At 56.2% G+C, this 25379-nt stretch overlaps 1 protein-coding gene across 1 annotated transcript in view; it reads left to right on the top strand.

The window, feature by feature from the left end:
* Positions 1-25379, top strand: part of SMG6 (SMG6 nonsense mediated mRNA decay factor) — a 112414-nt gene that overhangs the window by 77564 nt on the left and 9471 nt on the right. Inside the window, exons 14-15 of the mRNA XM_085309296.1 lie at positions 16849-17025; positions 20160-20306. Of these exons, the coding sequence (XP_085165422.1) occupies positions 16849-17025; positions 20160-20306 (324 nt within the window). The remainder of the gene's footprint in view (positions 1-16848; positions 17026-20159; positions 20307-25379) is intronic.

Here is a 25379-nt window from a genome sequence, read left to right as displayed (position 1 = left end):
ATGGGAARCAGAATCGCTGACCAGGTCCAGGAGCGGTAAACTGCTACATCATCTAAATCTTCCCCTCTCTCTCTGTCTCCTTTGATTTAAATCAGGCTGTGTGCCCACCTCGACTGCTTCTTGTGACAGCTCCTGCCATTGCYTGTGCAGCACGTCTCCTGAGAACCGAAATGATTTTGTTCCCCTAGGGCTGTGACAATATTTTGTGCGATCCTGAACAGGCTTTGAAAGGGTTGTCAACAGTTGTGGGCCAGAACGGAGCTCCTCCCTGCCTCTGTGATGTGCAGGCTGGTTTTTGAAGTGCGGGGCTGCTTCAGCTGTTCCCAGGAAGTCTGCAGGGGAACTGTGTTTGTACTAAGGAGGTAAAGTCCCTGTGTGTTTCTGGAGGGGATCCACTCAATGGGCTCTTTGATATCATCTCCATTTTTGGACTTACATCAAGCAAATCTAAAAAAGAAAAAGAAATGTTTTGGCTTAGCTAGAACATTTGCACCTGAGCAAGATGACCTGTGGCTGTCCTGGTGTCTAAGGCAGAAATCTGCGGCCGTAGCTAGAGCAGGGTGGGAGGCGGAGGGCCTGGTCCCAGCCACGGCATTCGGCTGCGCTCCCTGGGCACGCTGGCTCCCAGGTTGTCTCAAATGGCCAGGCAGAAGAGTTCTCACTCTAAAAATGTCTCCTCAAGGCAGTCCTCAAGTGTAGCACTGTCCTTGTGTGCTGGTCAGGATGCTGCTGATGGTTTTTCTTGTACTGTCCTAAGGGTGGCCAAAACCAGTCTCGCAGAGGGAGACTGCCGGGGGCAGTGTGTAGTTTGGTTCATGTGCGCTAAGCTGAACAGCTGAACACCTCTCCTTGTGCCTCTCGAGCCTGAGAAATCTTACCTTGTTGGGAAGACTGTCTCCAAATGTCCCTGTATTTCATGCAGTTTCTCCTAGTCCAGACCTCATGGTACTGCCACAGGGCTTAGGTTTAATTTTACTCTGGCCTAGCTGCCCAAGGTCAGCACTTTCAAATCTGTCACGTGTCCTGATGTGGACTGCCCGGCAGTTTGTCATTATGTTTTCTTGTACGAGATGTCCGGCAGAGCTTGGCACATCGCAGTGGTTAGGGAGGCATCCGTGGCTGTCCTCGGCGACCTCTGCAGCCCAGATAGCCTCTGCCCTTTTGTGTTCTCCTGGGCTGGGAGAGATCCATGACGGGCTTGAGGCTCCAGTCCCCGAGTCCCAAGCTCAGAGCAGAAGACGGGAGAGGAAAGGAGGTTCATGGCAGTGATCTTCAGTTATCTGAAACAGGGACACTCCTTTCTTCCAGCCCAGTGTCGCTGTGTGGACACGTAGCCGTGTAGCTCAGGGACTGCCCTGATGCCCCAGCCTTGTAATACTTAGCAAATGAGCAACTGGAAAGGGATGTGTTGTAGAAGACAGTGTGAAGCAGGACTGGGTTGGAGGCGAGGAACCAGCTTTGGGAGGCATTGCATAGCCACAGCTTTAGCAGCCAGTTTAATAAGGCCAAGCTCAGGCCTCTTGGCCCCTGGGGGTGAGAGGGGAACCTTTTGCTGCTATGGGGCTTTTCTTTAGCTTCCCATAAAAGTTAGGTTAGCAGCAGTCACTCCATCCCCATCCTTTTGCCCTTCTTTTCTCTTTCTTTTCTCTGCTCTCTTGACATACTTCTTTACTTTTATTGCTGTTAGTGAAGAATATATCACCTAAAGCCATTTCAAATACAGTTCCTGCTTTTAATGATTTCAAAGACTAGCTACCCTCACAGCCAAAGCAAGGGGCCCTGGGGGACAGGCTGCAGGGAGCTGGGTACCCCAGTGCAGGAAGTGGCAGAAGAGCATTTAAGAACCTGAAAATACAAGGAGCTCTCATCTGGCTCGAAGCTGCTGCTCACAGCGCAGTCGGCTTTTTGTTTCAGAGGCCACGAGTGAATGAGTTAATGATGATCCCAGATGGCTTCAGAAATTGCCTCTTGCCACCCCTTCCTGTTCCCCCAGGATCTCAGATGGTGGCGGAAGATGAAGTAAAATTCTAGAGTTTATTGTAAAGTTCATCTCTCTCCCTAAATCGTGCTGGAACTTGTGCATGCTGTGTTGGCAGCTTCAAGGGGATGCTACCTGGTAATTAATTAGTTGTCAAGAGACAGCCCAGAGGTTCCAAGTCTTTATATTCTTGCTAATAGAAATTGCTCTGATTACATTTTCCCCCTTGGCTGGAGGGCTGAAGAGCTCAGAGCAGGAGCTATGGTCCATGGGCAGCTGGAGCAAGCCTTCCTGTCCTTTGTTTGGACTCCTCTGAACACGCTAGCACATGCTTTTAGTGAGCGTGAACCCAGAGGGAGCCCAGTCCTGAGCCCTGTCTTCACCAGCCAATTTTGCTCATGTTTCTTACAAACACCTTCCCCGCATTTGCAGATGAACCCTGCAACGCTTCTCCTTCAGGGCCTGCTCTTGGCATTGTCATTCACGCTGGCCTTTCTCCCTGGAGCCCCTCCCCAGCCCGCGTAGCAGTGAGGGCTTGGCGTGTTTTCTTCTCAGAGTCCCTTTTTCTGGACTTAGAGAAACATTTAGTGTCCACAGTGATTCCTAGAGAGTTTCTCTCAACCTCACTTATATCATCTTCTCTTCATCTTTGGTTTATCTCTGTRCTCCTGGAGTTAGTCATGAACAGATTTACATGACTTCTTATGGAGAGAGAAGTGTAGTTATGACTTACTTGAGAGGTGCCTGGATTTTGGGGTCTTGTCTCAGTCAGGCAAGCCTTGTGGGCTCCTGTATGTGCAGCATTGATACGGAACTGGACTATCCAAAGATTGGTTAAATGACCATTTGCACTTTCGCCTGCTATTCTGTGGGTTCTTCTTCCATTTTGCAGATTGTTCTCTTTCCTAACAACTCACAATTCTCCTTCTCCCCTTTGCTGGCCCATTCCCTTCTTTCTTCCCCTCTGGCAGCCTAGTTGTCTCTGACGTCTTGAACAGCTTTCTGCCTGCCCAAATTTAGCATCATTTTAGGTAAATTGCATCATCCCTCCAAATTCTCTCCCTCATCTTGCTTCTCTGGTCAGCACCATCGTCCTGGACTGAACAACGCTCAGTTCTCAGCTGCGTGGGACACACAGCCCTCCTCCTTCCCCTGCAGCAGTGCACAGTCATCTTCTGTTGCTTCTCTCCCAGCAATGCACTGAAGTCAGTCCTTCCTTTGGCTCCTGGAAGCACTTGTCTGGGTACCAGCTACTGGGGTTGCTGAGTGGCACTTTGGAGGCCTACAGGAGGTGACGGTCGCCTGCCAGCCATYGAGTTAATGACCCCGGCACGCTAGCACGTGCAGCCCTCTCCACTGATGYGAAGTGCCAGCGGTCTCCTGTCCCTTCCCAGCGAGGAGCCCAGGATAGAGCTTTCTTTGTCCCCCTGGGGCTTGGAGAGCCTCTGATTTTCAGCCTCTGTGGAGTGCCCAGAGTGGGTGGGAGCGGGAGCGGGGGCTGTTCTCACGCCAGGCAGGGCGCAGTGGGCAGCGYGTGAGGCTCCGAGCGTGCGAGGGAGAAAGAAGTTCAGCCCTTCTCCTGGCCAGCGTTTGCACAACGGGGGCGGGGGGAGGGAGCCTGGGACCAGCTCCTCGGGGGCCCCTGTCTGCTACCTTAGCAAGCAGCTCTGCCTCGGCTGATCCCAGGAAGCGTCCCATCCGGTGTCCCTTTGGGTGCTGTAAATAAGCCCCAGCAAGCGGTGCTGTCCTGCCGGATGCTCTCACGCCTGCTGGTGCCGTGCCTTCCCTTCCCACCCCCGGGGAGCCCGGGGAGCCAGGGTCGGGCCCACCTGATGTGCGTTTGCAGACATATGGTCCCTTCTCTTTGTGTTTAGTTAAGTGTGGGAGGACTCGCTGCTATAACTCCTGTAGCTTTTAAGCTATTGTTATTGCTGATATGGCCCTGCAAGCAGACGTGGCAATTTTACAAGCAAGGCCCTGTCCCTAACAAAGACAATTAGGATGTTATTCTATAATAGCTGGGGGAGAGAGGTTTGCAGTGTCTGGAAGGAGCAGYCTGGAAAGGGCATAATCTAATGCAGAAGATGAAGACAAAGGCATTTTTAAGGCAGGAAGTGGTGAAAATGAGGGCATGAGCTGAAGAGCTCACGGGGCAGATGCGCAGGCGGGAGCAGGGCTGTGGGAGCCCAGCAGTTAAGCAGAGAGCAAGGCAGGAATAACCAGGAGAGCAGATGAGGCTCCCTGGTCTCGGCAGTATGGAGAAATGCGGCAGGTGAAGGCAGGGAAGAGCAGGGTGCTCTGTACTTGGGTGGGAGATGATTGCGCTGCGTRGCAGGGGCAAAGATGCAGGCTGCTGGATGCAAAACCCCCACGGTTTGGTAACCGCTGGATCCTGCAAAGGAGTGAGTGAAGGAGGAGATGGAGGTGACAGGCGGGACAGGAGTGGCACAGGCCTGTTGACTTGAAGTGATCTTGAAGCTGTGGAGCTGGTGCAGGAGAGACCAGGGCATGGAGGAGAGGGTGCACAGGGACATCACTGCCCGGAGATGTGGTGCGCTTCACCAAGGGCGAGTCAGGAGGCTGTTTCCAGGCACAGGGCTTGAACTGCATTTTGGGCTGCTGGCTCCTTCCTGGCTTGGCTTTTCCAGCATCTGATCTGCCTCTCTGTTTGTTTACTTGCGATGATTTCAGTTGTTTTCTATTTTAGCTTGTGACCCCGAGTGCCTGGGCTGGGGCAGGCAGGCACCGTTTTAAAGCCACCACTTGGCGGCAACAACTGTTCGAGTCGCAGAGCAGCACCCATCTAACCCTTCTTTTCACACAGTCGGAGCTTCCCAAACGTTAACCTTTGGATTAAAATTTTCCATGCTTGGTCTCTCCCCAGATGTGATGTCTGAGCTTTGGTTTGGGTTCATGTTTTTCGTGTTTGCTGGGTTTGTGTTATGGGAGAATGAAAGAAATACTTTTCCCATTAAAAAAAAATCATGGCCCTTTTTTTTTTAAAAAAAAAATCAGGGATGCACCAAACATGGCTGAAATTTGAAACTTGAAGCTGAAAATAATTAGGTGGTTGCAACGCACTCCTGTGCCTGTGCCAGCCCCACAGCACAGGCTCTCAGRGAAGCATCCCCGCTCCAGGTGTGCCGTGCCGTGGGCAGCACCAGAGCAGCGCGCACAGCTGTTCTTCCAGGTATGCGCAGGCTCTGCCGGCAGAGCCAGGAGAGCCTTCGTGTGACTCAGCCTGAGTAACTCCAGATTTGGAGGAGGGCGGCTGCTTTTTGGTTTTTAGCGCACACACACACACACACACACACACACAAAGTTGTTTTTCAGGCTCCACATGCAGGATCTCGAAGCGCCGGGGAAGCACGGGCTTCCGAGCTGCGGTGAGTCAGGCGCAGCGTTCGGTGCCCTGTTTTCAGTCCTCTGCTCCGCGCGTAATGCCGTCGTCGGGAGGTCGCACGCCGTAGGCCTGGGTGACCCTGTGGTGGGAGCGCCGCAGCGCAGTCCTGACTGACTCTGAGCGGTGGGGTTGTTGCTCCCGTGTTTTCTTTCGCAGGAAGAACGGAGGCATTGCCTTGTTCCGCGTGGCAGTGGCTGGTGGCTGGTGGCTGCACCTTTTATTGTCCTGGAGCCAAACGCTCGGGTCCTGCTGTTYACACCTCCTTGTGAACTTAAGGGCCACCTCAAACACGCTCAGATGCTTTGCATTTCCCTAGGTTGATTTTTTTCTTTTTTTTTGTCTGGCTGCAGCACCCCTCCTCTCCGCTCCAAGTCTGTGCACTGCTCATCGGGTGGGGACCTGCTCTGTTCACACCAGTGCTCGTAATGTCTGGCCTGCAGCTCTGCCAAAGGCCGAAATTGGCTCTCCGTACATGGCTGGATTGCAAGGACAGCGCTAGATGGAGGGTGGAGTGAGCGAATACCCCTCTCTTCCTACTGTGCTTTCAGGAAATGTCTCTAATGCAGCTGTAAGTGTGAATGAAGTCAAAAGAATGGATCGGTGCCCCTGCTCCAGCCCACCCCACTTGTCCGGGCCCATCCAGGGTCCCCACCCTATTGTTCTGGTTCAGCTGCTCCGTTTCGGGGCAGGGGCCCTGCTCAGCGCTCAGCGTCCCGGTCCCGGGAGGAGGAGCTCTGCAGAAAACAAAGACGCAGCGAATAATTTTTCTCTCGCGGATGAGCCGCCGGTTCCAATTCCTTGTTCCCTTTCCTAGGTGTGTTTGCAACTCTCGGCCTGGCTGGAAGTGAGYGACTTTGAGATACAGGCCATTAATCATGTGCCAAAAGAGCTGAGTATTCAGTATAAGTAGCAGAGCAGCGTTTGCTGCTTCCTTAGAGGCAGGGCAGGATCCGCACGGGCTGCAGCAATGATCCGGTTCATAAAATTACCTCTCTGGTAAGCTAGCGAAGCGTGTCTTGCTTGGAGCAGCCCCTCCACAGAGAGGACATGGGCTTTCAGGCACACGACTCCTTCTAACGTCATTGGGAGTCCCCTAAGTGGCAGCATTTCGCTGTAAAGCAAAATACAGCGTCTGTCCCTCCCTGAGTGGCTGCTGGAAGTGGTGTGAGAGCTGCTTCCCGCCCTGCCCCGAGACGCTGGGAGCACGCTGCCAGTGTGGTTCCTGCGGTGGGTGGAAATGCCAGTATTGCTAATATCTCTGGGGCTGTGGTGTCACAGCCGACCAAGCTGTGGTGGCATTTTTCTAGTGTTATTACACTGCCTTCCGTATCCCCACCCTCTTTTCAAGGGAATTCGGTCGCAGGCCAGCAGAGGAGCTGACAGCCCGAGGAGTTCCTCCCCGCGCGCGGCAGCACGCGCAGCGGCGCCGGCCCGGCCCTGGCACTGCCCCGGCCCGGCTAGCCGGCCTGCCGCGCGGTCTTTGCCTGCTTGTTCTTTCGAAGAAAATGCTTCGGTTGCTTCCGCTGCTTCTCCTTCAGGGCAGCCCAAGCGCCCCGGAGCTGCCCAGCAGCGTTTGGGCGCGTGCGGAGCAGCGGTGGGCAGCTTGGAGTTGACGTTGCTCAGGCCGGTTGGGGGAGCGGAGGTTTTGCATCTCGTAGCTCTGACTCAGGTATCTGTCTCCTCTGATGTGGGCAGCCGTCAGCAAAGCTTCATTTCTGAAGGAAATGAAACACACGCAGCCTGATAGCATAACTTGGGGCCTGGCTCAAGACAGCATGTACACGTTGACTCCAATTTCAGGCTGCCCCCCCCCCATAGCTCACCCTCCTGCCTGGGTGTCAGCTCAGAGACCCTCAGATCTGCGCTCCCTCTCCCTGTGCTCCGAAATGGCAYGGCTGAATTCCCTTGGCATGGGGGGCTTGAGAGACACCTTTTATGGTATTTATTTGATGATGTTTTTCTGACTGAAYGGCCTTCCCTGAATTCAGTTGGTACTATTCAGCCACTGAGACTAACCACTATAACCGGTTTCCCTAGAGTGAGATCCCAGGTCAGCCGATCTGGATCGTGACCCTCCGAGAGTTGCTTGCATTTGAGGAAGTGAAAAAGCAGGCAGGGTGGCTGCAAACAGCGACCAGGTGGGAACTATGATGCCTTAGGGAGGTTTAGCAATTTTCATTGAACAATCTCCTGTAGACTCAGAAATCCCACGTTTCCTAAAAGAAGAGGAGAAAATTCCAAAGACTTTCATCTCAGTTCAAATATCAACCGGGGCAAGAAACTGGGGAAGTTAYAGTGGGATCTCAGATGACATTCTCTGAAAAGCAGACTTAATAGAGTGCAAGTATGAAATGGCTCAGACGAGCAGTGGCTGTGCCCTCTGCATGGGCTTGGCCAGCGTCTGCACCTCTTCCTCGTCTGCACAGATTAATGAAGGCCAGAGAGGGTGAATCACAAAGTCTGCCCAAGGAGCCCCTCCACTTCTGAAGCCTTTGGCACCTCTGTGAGATATTTAAATGACAGACAGACATATAGGGATCTGTAAATACTCATTTGGTGCCAACTAAACCACAAAGAAGATACAGCATTTGTGGTCCAAGGAAGTTTAAATATTTGTGGTCAAACTTAAAATTCAACATAAAACTCTCATCTGTGATGGAAGGCGTCCAGGAACTGCATGGAGGACGTATAAGCTGTGTAAACTCACAGAAACAGCTTCCAGATCAGCTCTGCCAGGACAAGGCAGAATGTTCTAGCTCTTACCTCTCCCTGCCACTGCTGAGGTCAGAAGTCACATTTGCAAAAGGATGCAGTGGCCTGTGTCCATCTCCACGGGTAGAAGTCCACACAGTCAKAACAGGCTAATGTAATGTAACAGGCTAATGTGGTGGTTTCTGTTCGCCCGTAGCAGAAGGCCTCCGCATATGTCACACTGGAGAGGTGAGAGGTGGGCAATGCAGATGGGCAGATGGATGCTCTAAGAGTAAGCTCTATTTTGCACTTATTTTTACCATTCCTACCTAAGAGACCCTCAGTCCCACTCCCTTTTGCTCTGTGTTTAGGCTTTCCTTGCACCTCTCAGCTTCCTCGCTTCTTGGCCCTCTGCTGCCTCAGACGTTGGTGTCTTGTCCAGTGGTACATGAATCATTAAGTTGCTCTGTGGGTCAAATCATGAAGCAGTTGTTTACTTGGAGAAATCCTTGTGAAAGAGCTAGTTTTATCAGCTGAGAGAGAAACGTCTGCTCTGCCTGGTGTCTCTGCATGATGCTGTTATCTGCTCAAAGAGCACCTGGGTCAAGTGTTAGATGTAGGATTTGGAGTGGCTGAGCCGAGCCTCCCCRCAGCGCTGCAACATATTGGCATGGCACGCTGGGGACAGATGAGCTGCTCAGCAGGAACTGGTCACATTTGCTTTTCAGGGCTTCCTCTCTCGTAAACTCCCTACAAGGCCAGCTCCCTCCAGCTGCTGCTCAGGAAGTGCTTTCTGAAACTGGGTGATGTCCTCAGCTCCCCTCACACAGCCCATGCAGGACCTGGGCAGCATGGAGCCATAATACTCCTTCCCAGCACAGAGATCAACCTCTCTTACCACCCTGGAAATAATTTCGCTCAAGGGTTTGACTGGGCAGCACAAGCAGCTTGGGGTTGGCTGTAGCCTTTTTTTCATGTACCCTGGAAAGGGCTCTTACTGTTGCAAGAGCACATGGAGATTTGCAATCTGGAGGTTGGTTTGAACATTCATCTGTTGCATTTCCCAAATTCCAAGAGAGCTGGATTCCGGTTCTGGCAAGAGAACAGCTTTTCTGGTCATCAGCACAGCGTGGCCCCCTGAACAGTTGTGATCCTGAAACACYTGGGGACAAGAGAGGTGTGGGGATGGACTGGCCTTGTCACCAACGCTGGCGTCTCCTGGAGCTGTGGCTCAGAGGAAGGGCAGTGTGTGTCTGCTGAGAGCAGAGCAGTCCCCTTTCCCTTACTAAGCAGTCCTCCCTTCCTCCACTGAAGAGCCTGCTAACCACTTTCTTATCTTTCTTAACTCTGCAAAACAATCTCTGGCAAGGCAGGCATCCTCTAAAATGGCAGAGGAAATAAATTCCCCCAGTCCCTGAAAAGGAAAAGATTGGAGATTCCTGCAGCAGGGAGAGCAATCCATGCCCTGAGAAAGCTGAAGCTAGTGCCATACTGACTTCAGCTAGGATACAGACCTTGCTTTCCTCCTTGCCTTGCACTGGATGCTGATTTGGGGGGCAGATTTTCAGGGATTTGTCTTCCCTGATTATCATTGCCAGTGGGATCTGCAAGGGAGGAGAACAGGCTCCCTCTGCCTTGTCTTGGCATTGCCCCTATTGCTTGAATTTTTCTCTCTTTTCCCCGGGAAGTTCAGGGATGTGCTGCGAGCTGTGGAGGAGCTGGGGGCAGGGGCACACCGAGAYGGCTGTAATAGGGAGTCCCTGGCTGTGACTTGCAGTTTCTCCCAGAGTTGTATGCCTCTGACACAGGTCTAGGGGAAAGCCACGTTTTTTTAGCCCCTTGTTCTCCTAACTAGCAATTGAAATGCGTGGTCCTGTGCTCAAGACTTCACCTCAGAGAACAGAAATGCCCCAGATGTTTCACAACTGTGGGGATTGGTTTTCCCAGCAGTGAGTGGCCTCTGCGGTGGAATGCAGTGGAAGCTCTGCACTGGGGCAGTTGGCCACGAGTTTCAGGGAATGGAAGTGAGTGCTTTCTCCAATGGAAATTCCTGCAGAGTTTTATTGGAGGCAACATTTTGCAGTGCGGGGAAGCCTGTAGCTCTCGCTGTGCTGCTAGAGCTGTTGGCAGTGTTGCATGAGGACACAATGAGAACTCGGCCAGGAGCCACAYACACAAATCGGATGAAACATCTCCATCACTCTGTGGAGATCTCCTGTACTTCATCATCTTCCCTGGGACTTTTCACCCAGGCCAAAGTCCTGCTTTCTTTTCACCCTGCTGTTGCCCAGTAGGAATGGGTTGCCAGGGGTAAAACTAAATAAAGCTACCACCTACCTTCCAGCTGCCAGCTGTCAGATGCCGTCTGGAGCCAATTGCTCCCTACTGTGAATGCTGCTGCTCACTGGAGAGGAGTTAGAGAGAGGAGCTGACAAAAAGATTCTTCAGCACACTTAACAGGTGAATAAAACATCAGGGCAAGTCTTTCCAAATGTCAGCGAAAGCCAAAAGCTTGGTTTGGAAACCATTGGAAACTTTCCTCTCTGGAGCTGCGTAGCTCCTCACACTTCAGAAGAGCAGTCCTGGGCTGGCAAGTCCACCCAGATCACTGGGTTGTCCTGGGTACAAAAGCATGAGAGAAACCTGGAGGACTGCTTTCAATCCAGAGTCACTGTTGCTGATGATTTTTCCAGCAGGAATTGCTGTAGTCACACAGATTCCTGCAGTACTCTTGGATGCATTTTGGGGTGGACAAGCAGCTTTCCTGTCCCCTGGTAAGCTGTGACCAAGGAAGGGAGAATTTGAGAGAAACTGGCCATGTTGAGGAGCTGTGAGATGTTCTGTAGGGCAGTGCCAGGCTGTGCTATGACACACAGTATTTGTGGGATGTAGACTGGGACCAGTGGCAGTGTAGCTTTTCCTTGCAAAGTTTAAGTTTCTTCTGACCTAGATCAATAAAAATTCAGTCTGAGCTCCTGCCCCACAACTACTAGGTGCCAGTCAGAGTGAGAGAACTGGCCCCTGGCAGGCAGGCAGCTCTCAGGAGGGTTGTTAGCTTGGCATGTCTGTGTAGGGTTCCCCACTTCTGGRAAGGGTTTGTTGAGAGCAGACCAGAAGTGCTGGTGGCTTACTCCGCATCGCTGGTGTGTCTCACCTTTGTGTCCTATGGCTGTCAACAGCAACAAGTACCAGTGCCTTGAGTGCAGTTTGATGACCTGCAAGATAAGACTATGTGTAGACCCCCCCAGGCGTCTACAGAATGTGTCTGACCTCTGATACTAAAAATTGGGTACCTTGGCTAGGGTCTGCCTTATTCCCAGGTTTGCACCTTTACACCATCTGTGGTTCTCCTCTGCACTGGTGTGTGGGACAAGCAAGGCTGATTTTATCCTGGCAGACCCTGGTGGTGGTAGACAGTTGGACTATGTTCCATCCTGCCTTCCAGTTTTAAAGGCCACTCAAGTGTTCAGTGTGTTGCTACCCAGCCATGACAAAGGCTTTGGCTGGGCCCAGGTGGCCAAACCACTGCAAACTGAATTTGGGGCCAGKGCAACAGACTCCCCTGGCCACATCCTGGCGAGGGACCAAGCCCAGAGGGGCTGGGCCATTTTAAGTCCAGAGTTAAACCCAAACCCACTTTTGCTTGAGCTTGTGGTACTAAAACCCTGAAGGGATGGCACCAAACTAAGCTCTTCGCTCTCCTCCTACAATTTGCTCTGCTCCCCTCTGCTCCTCTGAGCCMGTTCTCTAAGGATGGAGAAGGGGACGCAGGGCATTTGGAGGCATTTAATCATGGCCTCAGTAAAGTTTTAATAGGGTCAGTGCAAATGTTTCAGCTGGGCTGTGCAGACACTTTGTGGTTTAAATTATTTGGGGCTAAGTTGGTTTAAGCATAAATCAGCTACTTCACTTCAACCAAGCCCTGTTTAAACTGATGTGGCAAAAACAGTGTTATCTCCATGCAAGATCATGCTTTAGCTTGGCTCTGACTCCAGGTCCCATCCTTTTCCCATCTCTGACTCTAGGATGGGATCTCTCCGTGCTATGACTCAAGCTTCGCGTGTCCTTTTCCCCGTCTGAATCCAGCTGACGGGATGTGCCCATGTCTCCCCCTCGCACACAGGAACGCTGCGCTGAGAGCGGCAGCCTGTCCTCTGCTCAGAGCCTTCTCCAAAGCCACCTGCCTGCTRTCTGCTGGGGGAGGCTAAGGTTTCACGGGGAGAAGCTGCTGAATCCCTCCCGGCGCGAAGGCAGCGGGCCTTGCCGGAGGCTGATGCGTCGCTGGCAGCGGGAGCTGAGTGGGGGCCGCCCGCCCCGGACCGAGTCCCTCGTCAGAGGTGGCCGGTCCCTGCCGCCGCGCGCGGTCTCGTGGCCAGCTGGCTGGGCCGCCGGAGGCTCTCTGAAGCGTGTGGCCTCGCTGAAGGAGCCTGCATTCCTGCCTCCCAGTTATTTGCTCTTTAGGGCGCTGCGTAAAATTAGCAAGTTGTAAAAGTTGATTGAAGGCGGCGGTGGGTGTGACAGCAATTTGCTTTGCTGCAGGGAAGCCGTGCGCTGAGCAGCGTGGCCGGCGGTGCCGATGGGGCGGGCTGCCCTGTTGCTGGCACGGCACGGCCGGCCGGGCTGCCCCGTGGCTCTGCGCGTGCAGCTCACCCCGAGCAAGACCATGGCTGGTTGCCGGTGGTCACCCCGTGAGTGCAAGCTGCAGTTGCCCCCAGACCCAGAGCAAATCCCTTCCTTCCCCTTAAGTCTCCCGGAAGACAGGGGCCATCTTCAGGGCTGCATCTGCYTGGGGCCAGGGCCGGCCGGCCGCTGCGTAGGGCTTCAGTAGGGCTCGTCTTGTTAAATAGCAGCACACAGCATTTCTGGAARCTTTTGCATTTGCCTTATCTCAAAAGGTCTGTGGGGAAAAACAAGGCAAAGGCCACTGMGTGCACCAGCCCCAGAGCTGGGGTTGGACCCCGGGACCCTCCGCGGGACTCTGATCTCGGCCTCCCGGGGGTTTGCAGCGGGTCAGCGGCGCGGGGTTGCCCCGATAGCGTTCAAACTGCAAAGCGGCTTTGAAGCTGCAACAGCTGGTACAGTTAATGCGCAGCCCACTGGGTCTTTACAGGCCGTTAGCGTGTGTTAATGTGTGTCCTGCTGTGTCGTAGTCAATGATTAGTATGTTAATGTATGACCTATGAATTAGCAGCCGGCGTGCTAATGAGCCTCTTCGGCGTGCGCTAGCCTGCCGCCAGCGCGGCTGTGGGTGGCTGGCGCTGGGGGTTGGTGGTTAGCATGTCTGATTTAGCATGAGATTAGAAACCTCTCTTCTCCGGGCCCGGCCTGATGAAATCAGGGCTCCTGCAGCCGCCGCCGTGCGTGCTCCCCAGGCGCGTGTCGCCAGGAGGCACCGCGGCGGCCAGGACCTTGGCGGTGCCTCGCTCGCTCCCAGCCCTGGGGAACTGAGCCCGGGTCACGCAGGAGGGCACCAGACCACTTCAGCAATTCTCGGTTTCGGTTTTCCTTTGCGAGGGGGCCGTGTGCGTGTCAGGCCGGTTTTCATACCGAGCGGCTGCTTGAAGCCAGGCTTTCGGTTCCTGCTGTCTGGCGGCACGGCCGGGCCGGGGGGGGGGAGGGCGCACGGGGTGGCCGTGCTCCCCGCCTCGCCGGGGCTCGGTCGCCCAGCGCATCGCCCCCTCGTTGCGCTTGGTGCTTGGCCTTTCTTCCCAGAGGCTCCCAGAGCCGCCCCGGCAGCGCTGCCGCCTTGCAGCCGCCCGCGGCCCGCCCCGGGGCCGGGAGAGCCGCGCGAGGCCGAGGGCGCCCGCGCGGCCCTGGCACCCCGGCGCTGCTGCGGGCACTCGCGTTTCCATTCCGAAACGGGAAGTTTCTGACAAAGCAGGTTGCGGCGTGTCACGCGAGGCCCCGCTCCGCCCTTGGAGCGACCCGGGTGCCAGTCACAGGTCACTCGTCCCCCAGCACCTCGGCGGCCGGGCTCCCCGGGGCCGGGGCCCAGCTGACTGCGGGAGCGCCGGCCGGCGAGAGCCCGCGGCTCTGGCACGTCCTCCGGGAGCCGAGCTCCGTCCTGGGGCTGCGTGTGACGGGGATGCACAGAGCGTTTGCTCTTTGCCTGTTTTTCGTTCATGTGAGCTGGAAAAATGTGTTCATGAGACAAGTTACTGTGGCATTAAGTCATGGGCCTTCGGCTGGGCTCTTTTCTCCCGAGCAGATGAGCTGAAGGCAGCACGGGGCTGCGCTGCCTTGGCAGGGAATCTGTTGTTTCCTAGCTGTTTCTTTTGCAGGGGAGAAAGGAGTGAACCTTCCTGTCCTTATCCCCAACCCAGGCAGGGGAAAGCAGCTCTTCTGCAGTATRCCTGGTCAGTCCCCATCGAGGAGTCTCTGACGGTCGAGATTTAAGCCTTTGCTGGGCAGGCATCGCTGCACCGCAGCTGTCAGCACCCGGCCCTTCCTGCATAGATGCTACCTGAAAACACTGTGGGGCCTAAACTGGATGCGGTTGCTTTTAATGCTAGAGGTGCCCTGAGAAATCCCTCAGGAGCGGTGTCGGGAAGCAGTGCCGATCTCTCCCCCACCTCGCCAGGCAGCACACACGTCCCCTTCCCCTGCTGCTGCCCTTCGCTGGGTCCTCGCATCCCGCTGCACGTGATTTCTCGCTTAGCTGCTCTCCCTCGTACAGCCCGGGCTCGAGCCCCCGTGCTGACCCACGCACATCCCTGCAGCTGCGCCTGCGGTGGAGCGGGGCCCGCGCGCCACCTCGCTCCCCCGGCAGCCTGGGCACGAGGCAGCGGCAGCTCTTCAGGCTGGAAAATCCCTGCACTGAAGTCACATCGCCTGAGGCTGGCTGGGCTCCGCCGCCTCGGTCAGCCTGGCTCTAAGCGAGCCGGGCGGCGAGGTTTCCGCCGCTTGCCCCGAGGCCTCTGCAGCCCGCGCGCTCTCACGCGGGATCTTCCCTGCGGCCCTCGTTCCCGCTCCGCTCTCCTTCTCTTTCCTGCTGGCTCTCCCCTCCGCCGAGTCATTCCTAAAGGAGAGCCAGGAGGATGGAAACGGTCCCTCCGTGACACTGGCCGGGGCCGCTCCCGCCCGCGCGGCCGCGAGCCCTCCCGGGAAGGAGGGCTGCCGACCCGCTCCCCAGGCTTTGCTGGCTGCTGAGCCGCCGTCCCCCTGCCCTGTGCTGTTGGCCCAGCTCGGTCCTGCACGGCACCCTTTCCRGGAGCAGAACTGGACGTCGGTGGTCCCTCGCTCCCTGTAACTTATCCTAATTGCCCGGCTCGCGCCGCCTCTCGCCAGCAGCGCCGGCCTCCCGGAGGGAGGAAGGGGCTGGTTTTTCCTTCCCCTCGGTGTGGCGGCGCGGTCGCCGGGCTCCGCGAGGGACTGCCGCGAGCGGAGGCGAATCCGGCTCCTCTTATGTAAGGGTGCCTCGTGCAGGCAGGAGCTGGGGTGGGAGGTTGGAGGTCACAGGAGGGTCAGGTTTTTGACACGCACTGCAGAGACACCGCGGTTAAAATTAGCCCGCGGAGAGGAAACTGGCAGCGCTGTGGAAGAGCAGAAGTTTCCTCTCACGGCAGCCTGGTGCAGCGGGGCCGCGCCGCTGCCAACCCTCCGTGGCCTGGCCTGGCCCGGCTCGGCTCGGCTCAGCCCAGCCCGGCGTCCTGCTCGGGCCGCCCTCGGCCGAGCCGGGGCCGGGCGCGCGGCRGGAGAAGAGGCAGCATCTCCCGCGCGGCGTCCTGGCCGCCGAGGCTCTCGGTTGATTCTCGGTGCGGGGTCTGGCCTCGTCCCCTGCCGACGTTGCCCCTTTCGGGCAGCGAGGCTCTGAGGCCGCTTCCCTCCGCGTGAGCAGAGCGAAACCGGAGCGTTCGGAGGAGCTCGGGCAGCAGCGTGAACGTGAACTTTGTGCCCATACTTTTTAGCACGTTTAGCTTCYGTTTGCTGACCTTTTCCCAACCTCCTTTTCGTGGTTCACACCCGTCAACAGGAGGCATCGGAGGAGAAAGGCACAGGCGCAGAGTCCCGCTGCAACCGGCACGGAGGCCCCGGTGCAGCGCAGGGCAGGGCTGCCTGGGCACCAGGCTCCTGCRCTCTGGGAGCTTCATCTGAGAGCCTCCTAAATTGGATAATTACCCGAGTTACTGAGTTGTCCGCTGGCCGGATCCGTCCCAGCCTTCCTGGCTCSCCAGCTGGTTCGTGAGACCGGCCCGCAGGACGGGGCGGGCTGGAGGTGGTGCTCAGCTTTTGCAAAATGCCCCGAGCTGCCGGCTGTGCGCTACTGTATCCCTCTCCAGCATCCATCCGCCCGACCCTTCCTGCTTTCCCAAGGGGACTCTGGTGAGTTAGCTGAAATGAAACAGTAAGGGCAGCCACATCATTTGCCTCGTGCTTTAGCAGGATTTCCCCTGTCTCAGTGGGCTGGGGAGGGGGCTGGCTGGCCCCAGCAGCTGTGTGGCTCTGGGGACATGGCGAGGGCAGGCCAGGACCTGCTCCGGGAAGGGTGCCGGGGTCGGCGCTGGGTACGGCCGACCTTGCGCTCGCCTGCCTGCTTTTCCCTAGGGATGCTGGGCTCAGGGGCACAGGCAGATCCCTCCCGTTCCTGTTTAAAGGCAGAGGGGAACCCCCACCCCACACATCCCCGCGGTGTGCTGGGTGCTGCGCTAGGCTGTCTGCGTGCTGCTGGGCCGTACAGCCTCACACATTTCTCTCTGGCCGTTGCCTGTCCGCCTTCCCTTTGCACTGACTTTGTTTTCCTTTCCCTCTCCCCAACCCCCTCGTCCTCACCCTGTAGGTTATTGCAGCCGACTGCAAGAGGGTCACAGTTCTGAAGTATTTCCTGGAAGCCCTTTGTGGACAAGAAGAGCCTTTGCTGGCATTCAAGGGTGGAAAATATGTGTCAGTGGCACCCGTCCCAGACGCCATGGGAAAGGAAATGGGAAGCCAAGAGGGAAAACAACTGGAAGATCAGGTACCGTGCGGGAAGAGCGCGCCTCGGTGAAGGAAGAATCACCCCTGTGGGGCCCAGCCTCTGCCTGCCCTGCAGCTCCCGCTATTTATAGACAGCGTAGCTGCGTGTGCATTTTATGGGGGGGGGTAAATGGTGTACAGCCCTTGTCTCCTGAGTGTACTTTGCTCGTGCCCTTTCCTGCCAGTCCAACCCATGCGCCTCTATCTCGCACGCTGCTATGAGTTCCAGATGCTGCTTTTTAATGCTCGAAGGGGGGAGCGAGCTTTAATAACGTGCAGCGTTGCAGCCCTGGGAGAGGAGGTGGGCGAGGGGGTGTCAGGGTTCAGCCTCAGGATCAAGTTTATAGCTGTGGAGCTAGCTGCGGCAGAGGCCTGAGCTCCAGCCTCCAGCACACGTACAGGAAGAGCTGACATTGGCGCCCCGTCCCTCCCCTGCCTCTCACATCCTGATGTGATTAAGGAATTCAACTCTTGTTTTTCTGCCCTTGCTTGTTCCTGTAGGCCTTGCTTCACTCCAGGCTCCGTGTGTGTGTTTAAGGGCCCTGCCAACCGCTCTGCAGGTTGACTCTTTTCTTGTGTTTAATCTTGCAGTTTGAAAGGCCAGGGAAACAGTAGAGAAGGGCAGAGGCATTTGGAGCAGGGAGCTGGGTGGCCCAGCTCTGCCCGGGCTTGCTGCAGGCACCCCCTCCCAGAGGTGCAGAGCCGGGTGAGGGGCTCGTCCCGTGCCGACCATAGCACCTCACCTATGCCGGGGCTGGGAGGCCTACAGTGTGTGTCCCCATGTGCCCCAAAACTGCTGACACTGGAAGAGCCCCATAGCAAGAAGGTGTTTGGCACCCTCCTCACCGCTCAGAGCCCTGGCAGATGGCTCCCGCCAAATGGGGGTAGATTTCCGTTTGTGTAGCTGCTCAAAGCAAAACTCCATGCAGCAATAGACATCTCTGTAAGGTCAGATGTGCATCCCCTGTCCTCTTTAGAAGGCCATGCAGAAAGTTTTCAGGCTGACCCTGCTGAAAGTGTATGGTGTCTCGGGATCTTTGGGTTCCACCAGTGTCATGAACAATCCTGCATGGAGATCTCGGGATCTTTGGGTTCCACCAGTGTCATGAACAATCCTCCATGCATCCTCCTGAATGGAGAATAGCTTCCCCTTGCCCAGTCCCTGCAGCCACTGCTTAGCTGTGGGAACCTCTCCATGAGCTCATTGCATAACCCTGGAGCTTCCTCATTGGGGTCTGAGCACAAGAGAGCTTCCGACTCACCAGCGTGACCACCCTGGAGCCTTGGCAAGCATTTCCCAACCCAAAACACCACAGCAGATCTGCATCTGATGTGCTGGCCTTGCTGAGACCCATGTGCATCTCTATTCCCCTCACAGCCTCCCCTCTGCTGTCCCAGGAGAAGGAAGTGAGCTTGAGGGCTCCATCTTCCTCCTTCCCATGGCCGGCAAGTCACAAGGAGAGAAAAGTTGTTGGGTTCTGTGGCCAGGCATGTGTGTGGATCTGAGGGAAATGATTTGAGTATACAGCTGTGGAGTGCTGAGATCGTTTAAATTAAGCCTGCAGTCTCCCTGCCCAAGTCCCTTGGGCACTGCTGGTCTACCTTATGTGCTACTGCAGCCCGAGCTGAGTAGAGAGTGCAGAGGTGCTCTCCTGTCCCTTCCTGGAGCCAGCCTTATGCAAGCAATCCTTCTACTGCAGCCCTCTTTGGGCTCAAAGCAGGTCTTTCTGGTGGTGTCCTCCTGGGAACTCTTTCCAGCCTCATCGCAGCCCTTTGCTTTTTTTTGCAGGGAAGGGGAAATTTTTACTGGAAGGGCTTGGGAAGGCCCATGATTGCTGCAGGGGGAAAAAAGGGGGTTTGTTGGGCCAAGGGGATCATCTGGGTCGGCAGAAGAGCTGGGCTCAGCAGCACGTGTTTGCGGCTGGTTGCTGTCAGGCCATTGAGGAACAGGCAGTCCCTGTACAGGCAGGGACCCCGTAGGGAAAGCAGCAAAGCTGGGAGGGATCTGGGTTGTGGTAGATTCCCAGCTGGACACCAGCCACCACCTCCTGCCCGCTTATGTCCTGGAGATTTGGACACGTAGGGACAGACCAGCGCTGAATTCACCTGGTGCAGGAACAGCATGGTCCACTCTGGGGTCTCCAGCTGAGGCAGTGCAAGCAAACTGCGAAGGTGCTGGAGGCCTCGCAGTGGGGAGGGCAAAGGGAAAGTCACTGCACGCAGTTTATCTGGAAGGGAGTGAAATGTAACGTGGTCAAGAAGCATCTGTGCAGATAGGAGGTTGGAGAAACAGGGACCCTTAAGTTTAGCAAAGACAAAGTTCCCGACCAGAAGCAGCACGACAAAGGCAGACTAGAAGTAGGATGCAAATGTTAACAGAGGAAGTAATTAACCGTTGAAGTGACTGACCTCGAGACGTAGCAGATTCTCCATCAAGTAGGGTTTTAAAATCAAGATTGAGTGTCTTTTTTTAAAACATCTGTTCCAGCTCAGCTTGAAGTTTTGGGGTGTGTGCAGGAATCTCTGGCCTATTCTGAGATCAAAACGGAGAACTGGAATTGGCTCTTTGGTTTTCTGAGTTCATGGATCCGAGCTTCCTGTCAAGATGATCAGCTTGCATGTCTAACCTCTAATGAGGCAGCGGTATCGCAGAAGCGTTGTAAAACCCTGGGTGCAGATAGGTGAAGAGAAACAGTCTTTGCTCCTAGGGATGTGCAGTCTAAACAGACAGGCAAAGCAGAGAAACAGGGAAACACCATGCTCCCCATTTTACAGAACTGAAATTAATTAAAGCGTCAGTGACTTGCCCAAGGCTGTGGAAAGAGTTTTCCACAGCTAGGAAGTTTGGTTTTAGAACAGAGCTCTGAGCAGAGCTGTCCCTCCCCTGCCTTGTCACTGGCCTCCCTAGCCCATTGCCTTCGGTGTTACCTTGTCAGTACTTGGATGTTGACTTTTTGCTTGCTTCTTTTGGATGTTTAGAAATAGTCACCCATAAGCAAGTGGGAATGGACAGCCATGCACAGCAGGGATTAGTCTGCTGGTAGGGGAAGAGCAGCATGAGCAGAGTCCCTACCACCAGCATCCTTTACAGTTACTTCTCTCTTGTTTTTGTCTTTATGCATTTCCTGGAAGAAGGAAGATGATGTGCTGATTGAGGCATTTGAAGATGATTCTGAGGCTGAAGGCAGTGGTGGAGAGTTTGACATCAAGGAACTCAGAGCCAAGAAGCAAGCACTGGCCAGAAAAGTAGCAGAGCAGCAGCGTCGTCAAGACAAGATTCAGGTAGGATGTGATGTGCAGCTGCAGCAAGCAAGTCCGTCAGGCTGTCTGGCTGAGGAGCTACTTTACTTTTGTACATGGGCTGATCGTGTCTCATTCTGCTGGTGGTGCTCAGGTGTTTCCTTGCTGTGCTTCAGAAATGATGGCCTCTGGGAATGTCACGTAGCACCTTGAACTTCCCAGGGTAGGTGCCCCATGCTGCCTCTGTGAAACCTAGCAGCAGAGTTAGCCTTGGCTTCAGTGGACAAGGTCAAATGAATGTCGCTGTAGCACCCCTAAGGTGGTACCCTTACCCTAGGGTAAGACTTGCCCTTCCAGGCCCTGGGCTGAACGTGTCAGGGACTCCCAGGGGCCCTCTTGAAGCTGGGTATCCCTTCTCCATGGAGCTGTCAGCACACCAGGGAGCCCTCACAGGCGAGTGCCTTTGCTGACAGCTGTAATGCAGCATGTGCCAGGCAGCGAACTGTCCCTCTGGCTGGGGTGCCTCGCTGTGGCAGGAAGGCTGGGTGAGAAATCAGCTTTCCTGTGCATCAGGACACAGGCAGACAGGGGAGAGGGTGGGACATGAACAGCAGAGGTCACAAGGGAGCCAGAGGCAGGAAAAATAGTCTGCAAACTGCTCTTGTAGTCAGGGTGCTGCCTGCGGAGTGTGCTCTACTGTTGCCATCGCTATGGCGGAAAAGAAGGGGATACAGGTGATCCTACCCTGGCCCCAGCCYGGTATTAGGACATATCCCAGTGGGAACTGGTGAAATAGACTGGTCACACTGGGAGCGGATGCTTGGTGGTGCACACTGTTGCTTTAAGAGCAGACTCACATGCATGGCTGTTGGCTGCCTTGCTTGCTCTCAACCCCTCTTCCTCCAGCCTCGCAGCCCAGATGAGGATTTCTCAGCAGAGGAAAATTCTCCCTGGCTCCCCTCCCCCTCACCTCCGCCCTCTCTAATGCCCAGGGCCCTTCACTTCCATAATTCTTCATTTTCCAGCCTTGAACGTAAGCCAGACACATCTGTCTGGCCATATGCGTGAACTCTACAGTGTGTGCCGAGGTGGTTGTAAAACAGGGCTGCTGAAGGCCCTACTGGGAGAGCGCGCACATGTGTACCCTCCGGCTATTGGCGCTGGGCCCAGAACCACTGCGCTTCACTTTTCCAAACCCACCCCAACCTTTCAGATTTCGCCTTTTCTTTCTTCATTTGAATTTGAGAAATTCATATCAAGGCAAAGGTATAAATTGTGCCGGGAGGGAGGGGCCGCCCCCGCAAGCAAGTCCATTATTGTTGGCAGGTACCTGGGTCACATTAATACAATAAGGAAGAAAGCAGCAGTGAACGAGTGAGAGATTGGAGAGATGGGCTGTAAATTAAAGCGGCCTGAAGCCTTCCAGCCTCCCAGGGTTGTTAAGCGGGAGGTGTAAGTAAATTCCCCACTTCCCACTGCCTTGTACAGACACAGCAAACAGGAACTGCACATGTTCAGGGAGGGCAGTGTGTGCAGATCCCAGCCCCGGTGACTAGCCCAGCTGCAGCAGGGCCCCCGGGATCGCCGCTGCCCATTCTGCGGGGAGAGTGGGGGCTGCCTGATGTGTCAGGGGCTTTCTCCCTGGCGTGCTCCTCCCTTCCTCCTGCGCTGTGCTGGGGCCGGGGCTCGCAGGCGGATAGAGGTCAAAATGAGGGTGTGGGCAGCTTCAGGGGCTGCACAGCTGAGAGCTGAGGTGCAGTTGGAGCCTGAATGTACGGGGTGGAGGAGAAGTCCTTGGGGCTTCAGTAAAGTCATCCAGTCCATAGCTAGCTGGGAACAGCCTGAAGCAGAACATGTGTGCAGGCCCCGCTCCTCTCCCTGCCCTGGTACTGACCACGCAGCAAGAGGCAGAGAAGCGGAAGGGCTCAGAGGGAAAGGGCTGCTAGGTCCTGGGGTGGCCGCATGGGAGCCAGCTCAGCACTGCGTCTCCTTGAACTTCCCTGTCTTGACCTGTGGGTTTCTGATCTGAAGAGATTTTGTGCTTGGGCACTGTTTCCTGGGACTTGGGGTCATTCTGCCTTCTCTGTTCCATTCCATTTCTCTAGTTCAGTGCTAATCTATGGAGTTCAAATTTCACTTGCTTTCTGAGTTCCCCCTTCATTACGCTGGGAACAAGCYGCAGCACCACGTATTCATCTGTGTCCAGAAGATACGGCTTCTGTCTTATCACAGCTTAGAGCCTCAGCTCTCCCCGCACGGCCTCGCGGTTGTGCCTGCGTTGTGATGAGTGCTCAGGCCCAGAGAGCCCAGGTGCCTCAGCTGCCTCCCATGGAGACTGTGGTAAAGCTGGCAGTGACCCAGGGTTCAGGATATACCTTCATCTCTTGGCCTTTCATTTTCTTTTTTCTGTGTTTTAATGCTCTCAGCTGTGAGTTTTCCCTGCTCCCTCTGTTGGCAGGGTTAGACATGCCCCAGGGGAGCGTGATGCGGCCTCACCTGGGCCTTGCGGAGTCGTGCTCCCTCTGCCTGCTTGGGACAGGAGTCTCTGACCTCACTGCGTTCCCATTCACATCTCTTTGCTATTGCAAGCCCTGGCCTGGTGTTTGGCTGGCTCCTGCCGCTTCGACTGTCCTGCCATTCCTGCCTCCGAGTCTTCCCGTGATCAGAGACACGTATTGGGTTGGCTTTCCCCAGCTAAATTCATCATCTTCTTCCAAGCGGGTTTCCTTGCACTATCTTCCTTCCTTTGCTCCCTGCCTCTTGCAGCCCAGCTCTTGCCGCTGATGGAAATCATCCACCTGATGCTTGTCTCAGTTCACTGCTGCTCTTCCATCACTTGCCTTTGCTCTGTGTTCAGGGCTGGCACCCCAGCCAGGCCTACAGGGTGGGAATGTAGCTTCTGCTACACCTCCTGGCTGCGGTCCCTGTCCTGTTGGCCTCCGCTGCAAGCAAACGGGTCCTGGTCTTCCTTCTGGTAGGCAGAGACTCCCCAGATGCCCACAGGGGCTGGCATTTCGCAGCCTGAGCTTACCTCGTGTCCCCTGGCAGGGGAAGCCTTGCTTGTCCACTGTGTCACAGCCCCCAGCCACAGTAAATGCTGTGATCACACTTAGAGCTGCYTCAGAGGTGGGTTGTCCTTCATTGCACTGCTTGGGTCACTGCCCTGGCTTCGGTGCACATAGGGCTGTTGCTCAAACTGATGGGGAAGTTCAGGTCTGGGCAGACTAAACGGGGGTGGCAGATCGTTTGTTCCTTTCCCTGCAGTCAGCACTGACTGCAAAGACAGCAGGAGAGCTCAGCTCAATTCCTCTGCAGGAGCTTCAGCCCCAAAGCCACCATGCCAAGGTGGGGCAGATAGGCTGGAAGGAATTCAAATCTCAACTGCTTGCTCCCCTGAGCAGCYCCGGTAGCAAGGCAGCAGCCCTTCGCTGCCTGGCCACACGTTCAGGGCTTGCTGCTCTCCCTGGCAGGACTGCAGTCTCCTCTGCTGTGTGTGCTGCTGGCAGCCTGTCTCTGCCCCTGTCACGTACCCAGGGCCTCATTCCACCCCGCCGCAGGCAGCAGCGCTGTGTCCGGGTGAGCCGAAAGGCCAAGCACGGGSCCAGGTGCTGCCCACCGGCAAGAAGCAGGTGGACAAGGCTGGTGCAGGACTGTGTCCTCCGCCAGCGCCTGGTGCTGCCCTTGCTCGTGGCTCCTCCGCTGCTTGGCCAGGCCCTTGGTCCATGCTGTTCAGAGTCCCCTGTCCTTTGTGCCGCTGCTGTGCACTGGGAGCGGTCGAGTTTCCTGAGCGGTTGAAAACATCCCACCTGAAACATAACAGGCTCTTCCTCTGGATGCTGCTATTGTTTTGCTCAGCATTACAGAAGCAGCTTAACCGGGCGGCCAATGATGACATGTCTTCCCAAAATAGCCGCGCTCCTGTCCCTTCTGAGCCCACGGAACGGCCGCCCCCTTAAGATGCAGCCGCTCCTTTGTGGCGGGAGTGTGAGTAACTGGCTAAATATAGCCGTATCCCATTCACGCTCTCCGCTGCGCGGAGGAACAATGCCGCGGGCGCACACGCGCTGACACGCACCTGCCTGGGAGCGGGTGCCTGCCGGCTGCGGAAGACGCACACCCACCCACCACGGCTCCGCCACGGCGGCGGCCCCGGCTTGCTACCAGGCACGGGGCACGTTTACTCCTGAGGAAGACGCTGCAGACAAACCTTGGAAGGAGGAAACCCTCGCGCAGAGACTAGAAAGGCATTGTTCTCGGCCCTGGAAAATCCGCCTCCGATCCCCGCCGAGCACGCGGAGCTGGGACGGGCAGCAGCGCCGGGTTTCCCCGCTGCTGGAGAGCGGATCGGTGGCCCGGAGCTGCTCAGGGCAGAAGAGGCGGTGGCAGGTGGTGGCAGCCCCACGGGTCCTCACCAGGCAGCCCGACCCCGTAAGACCTGTCCCGAAGGTGAACCCCGCGGCGGGGTTTGGCTTGAGGCCTCTCGCCAGCCCGGCACCRCGGGGAGAGATCCATGCACTTGGCCTCTGGAGCTGAATTGCAGCCCACGGCTGTCCTGCTGGTACCGGCGCTGCTCGTGGCAGCGACCCTCAGGTCTCCGCCGTGGCAGTCTGCAGAAAGCAGTGCCTTGGGGCCTGCCTCTGGATAGGACCAGTCCCCTTCCCAAACTGGAAGTCCTTGGCCGGGCAGCAGCTTCCGGGGAATCCCCCAGGTGATTCCAGCTGATGGATGAGCTGGGAATTTGGGACTGTGCGCGCAGGAGTGTCTGATCTCAGTGCTGCCACCAGCTGGGGCAGCGGAGGGAGCCGCCTCCGGCTCCCGCCGAGCTCCTGGGAGAAGCCCCCGGCGCCCGGCACGCGGGCAGGGGCCGGGGGCTGCCGGCGGGAGCGGCTTTTGCCGCCGCCGCTCGCAGGTGCCTCAGGCCGGCAGAAGGGGAGCCGGCCGGCCCCGGGGGGCGGCGGGAGCTGCCTGCCGTAGGGGTCCGCTGGCACGTGCCGGCTCTGCTGGGTYGCTCCGGCGTGGAGCTGCAGAGCAGCTCTAGCCCCCCGCGGGGCTCGAATCAGGCCGCCTTGCGGGGCCTGAACCCTGAGGCGAGGCCCTGCAGCCGCGATTTTACCC

Source organism: Rhea americana, unplaced genomic scaffold (genome assembly GCF_003343005.1).
Source record: "Rhea americana isolate MKP2758 unplaced genomic scaffold, rheAme1 scaffold_295, whole genome shotgun sequence".
Lineage (NCBI taxonomy): Eukaryota > Metazoa > Chordata > Aves > Rheiformes > Rheidae > Rhea > Rhea americana.
The sequence above is the reverse complement of the archived record's forward strand: the minus strand, read 5'-3'. Positions and strand labels throughout refer to the sequence as shown.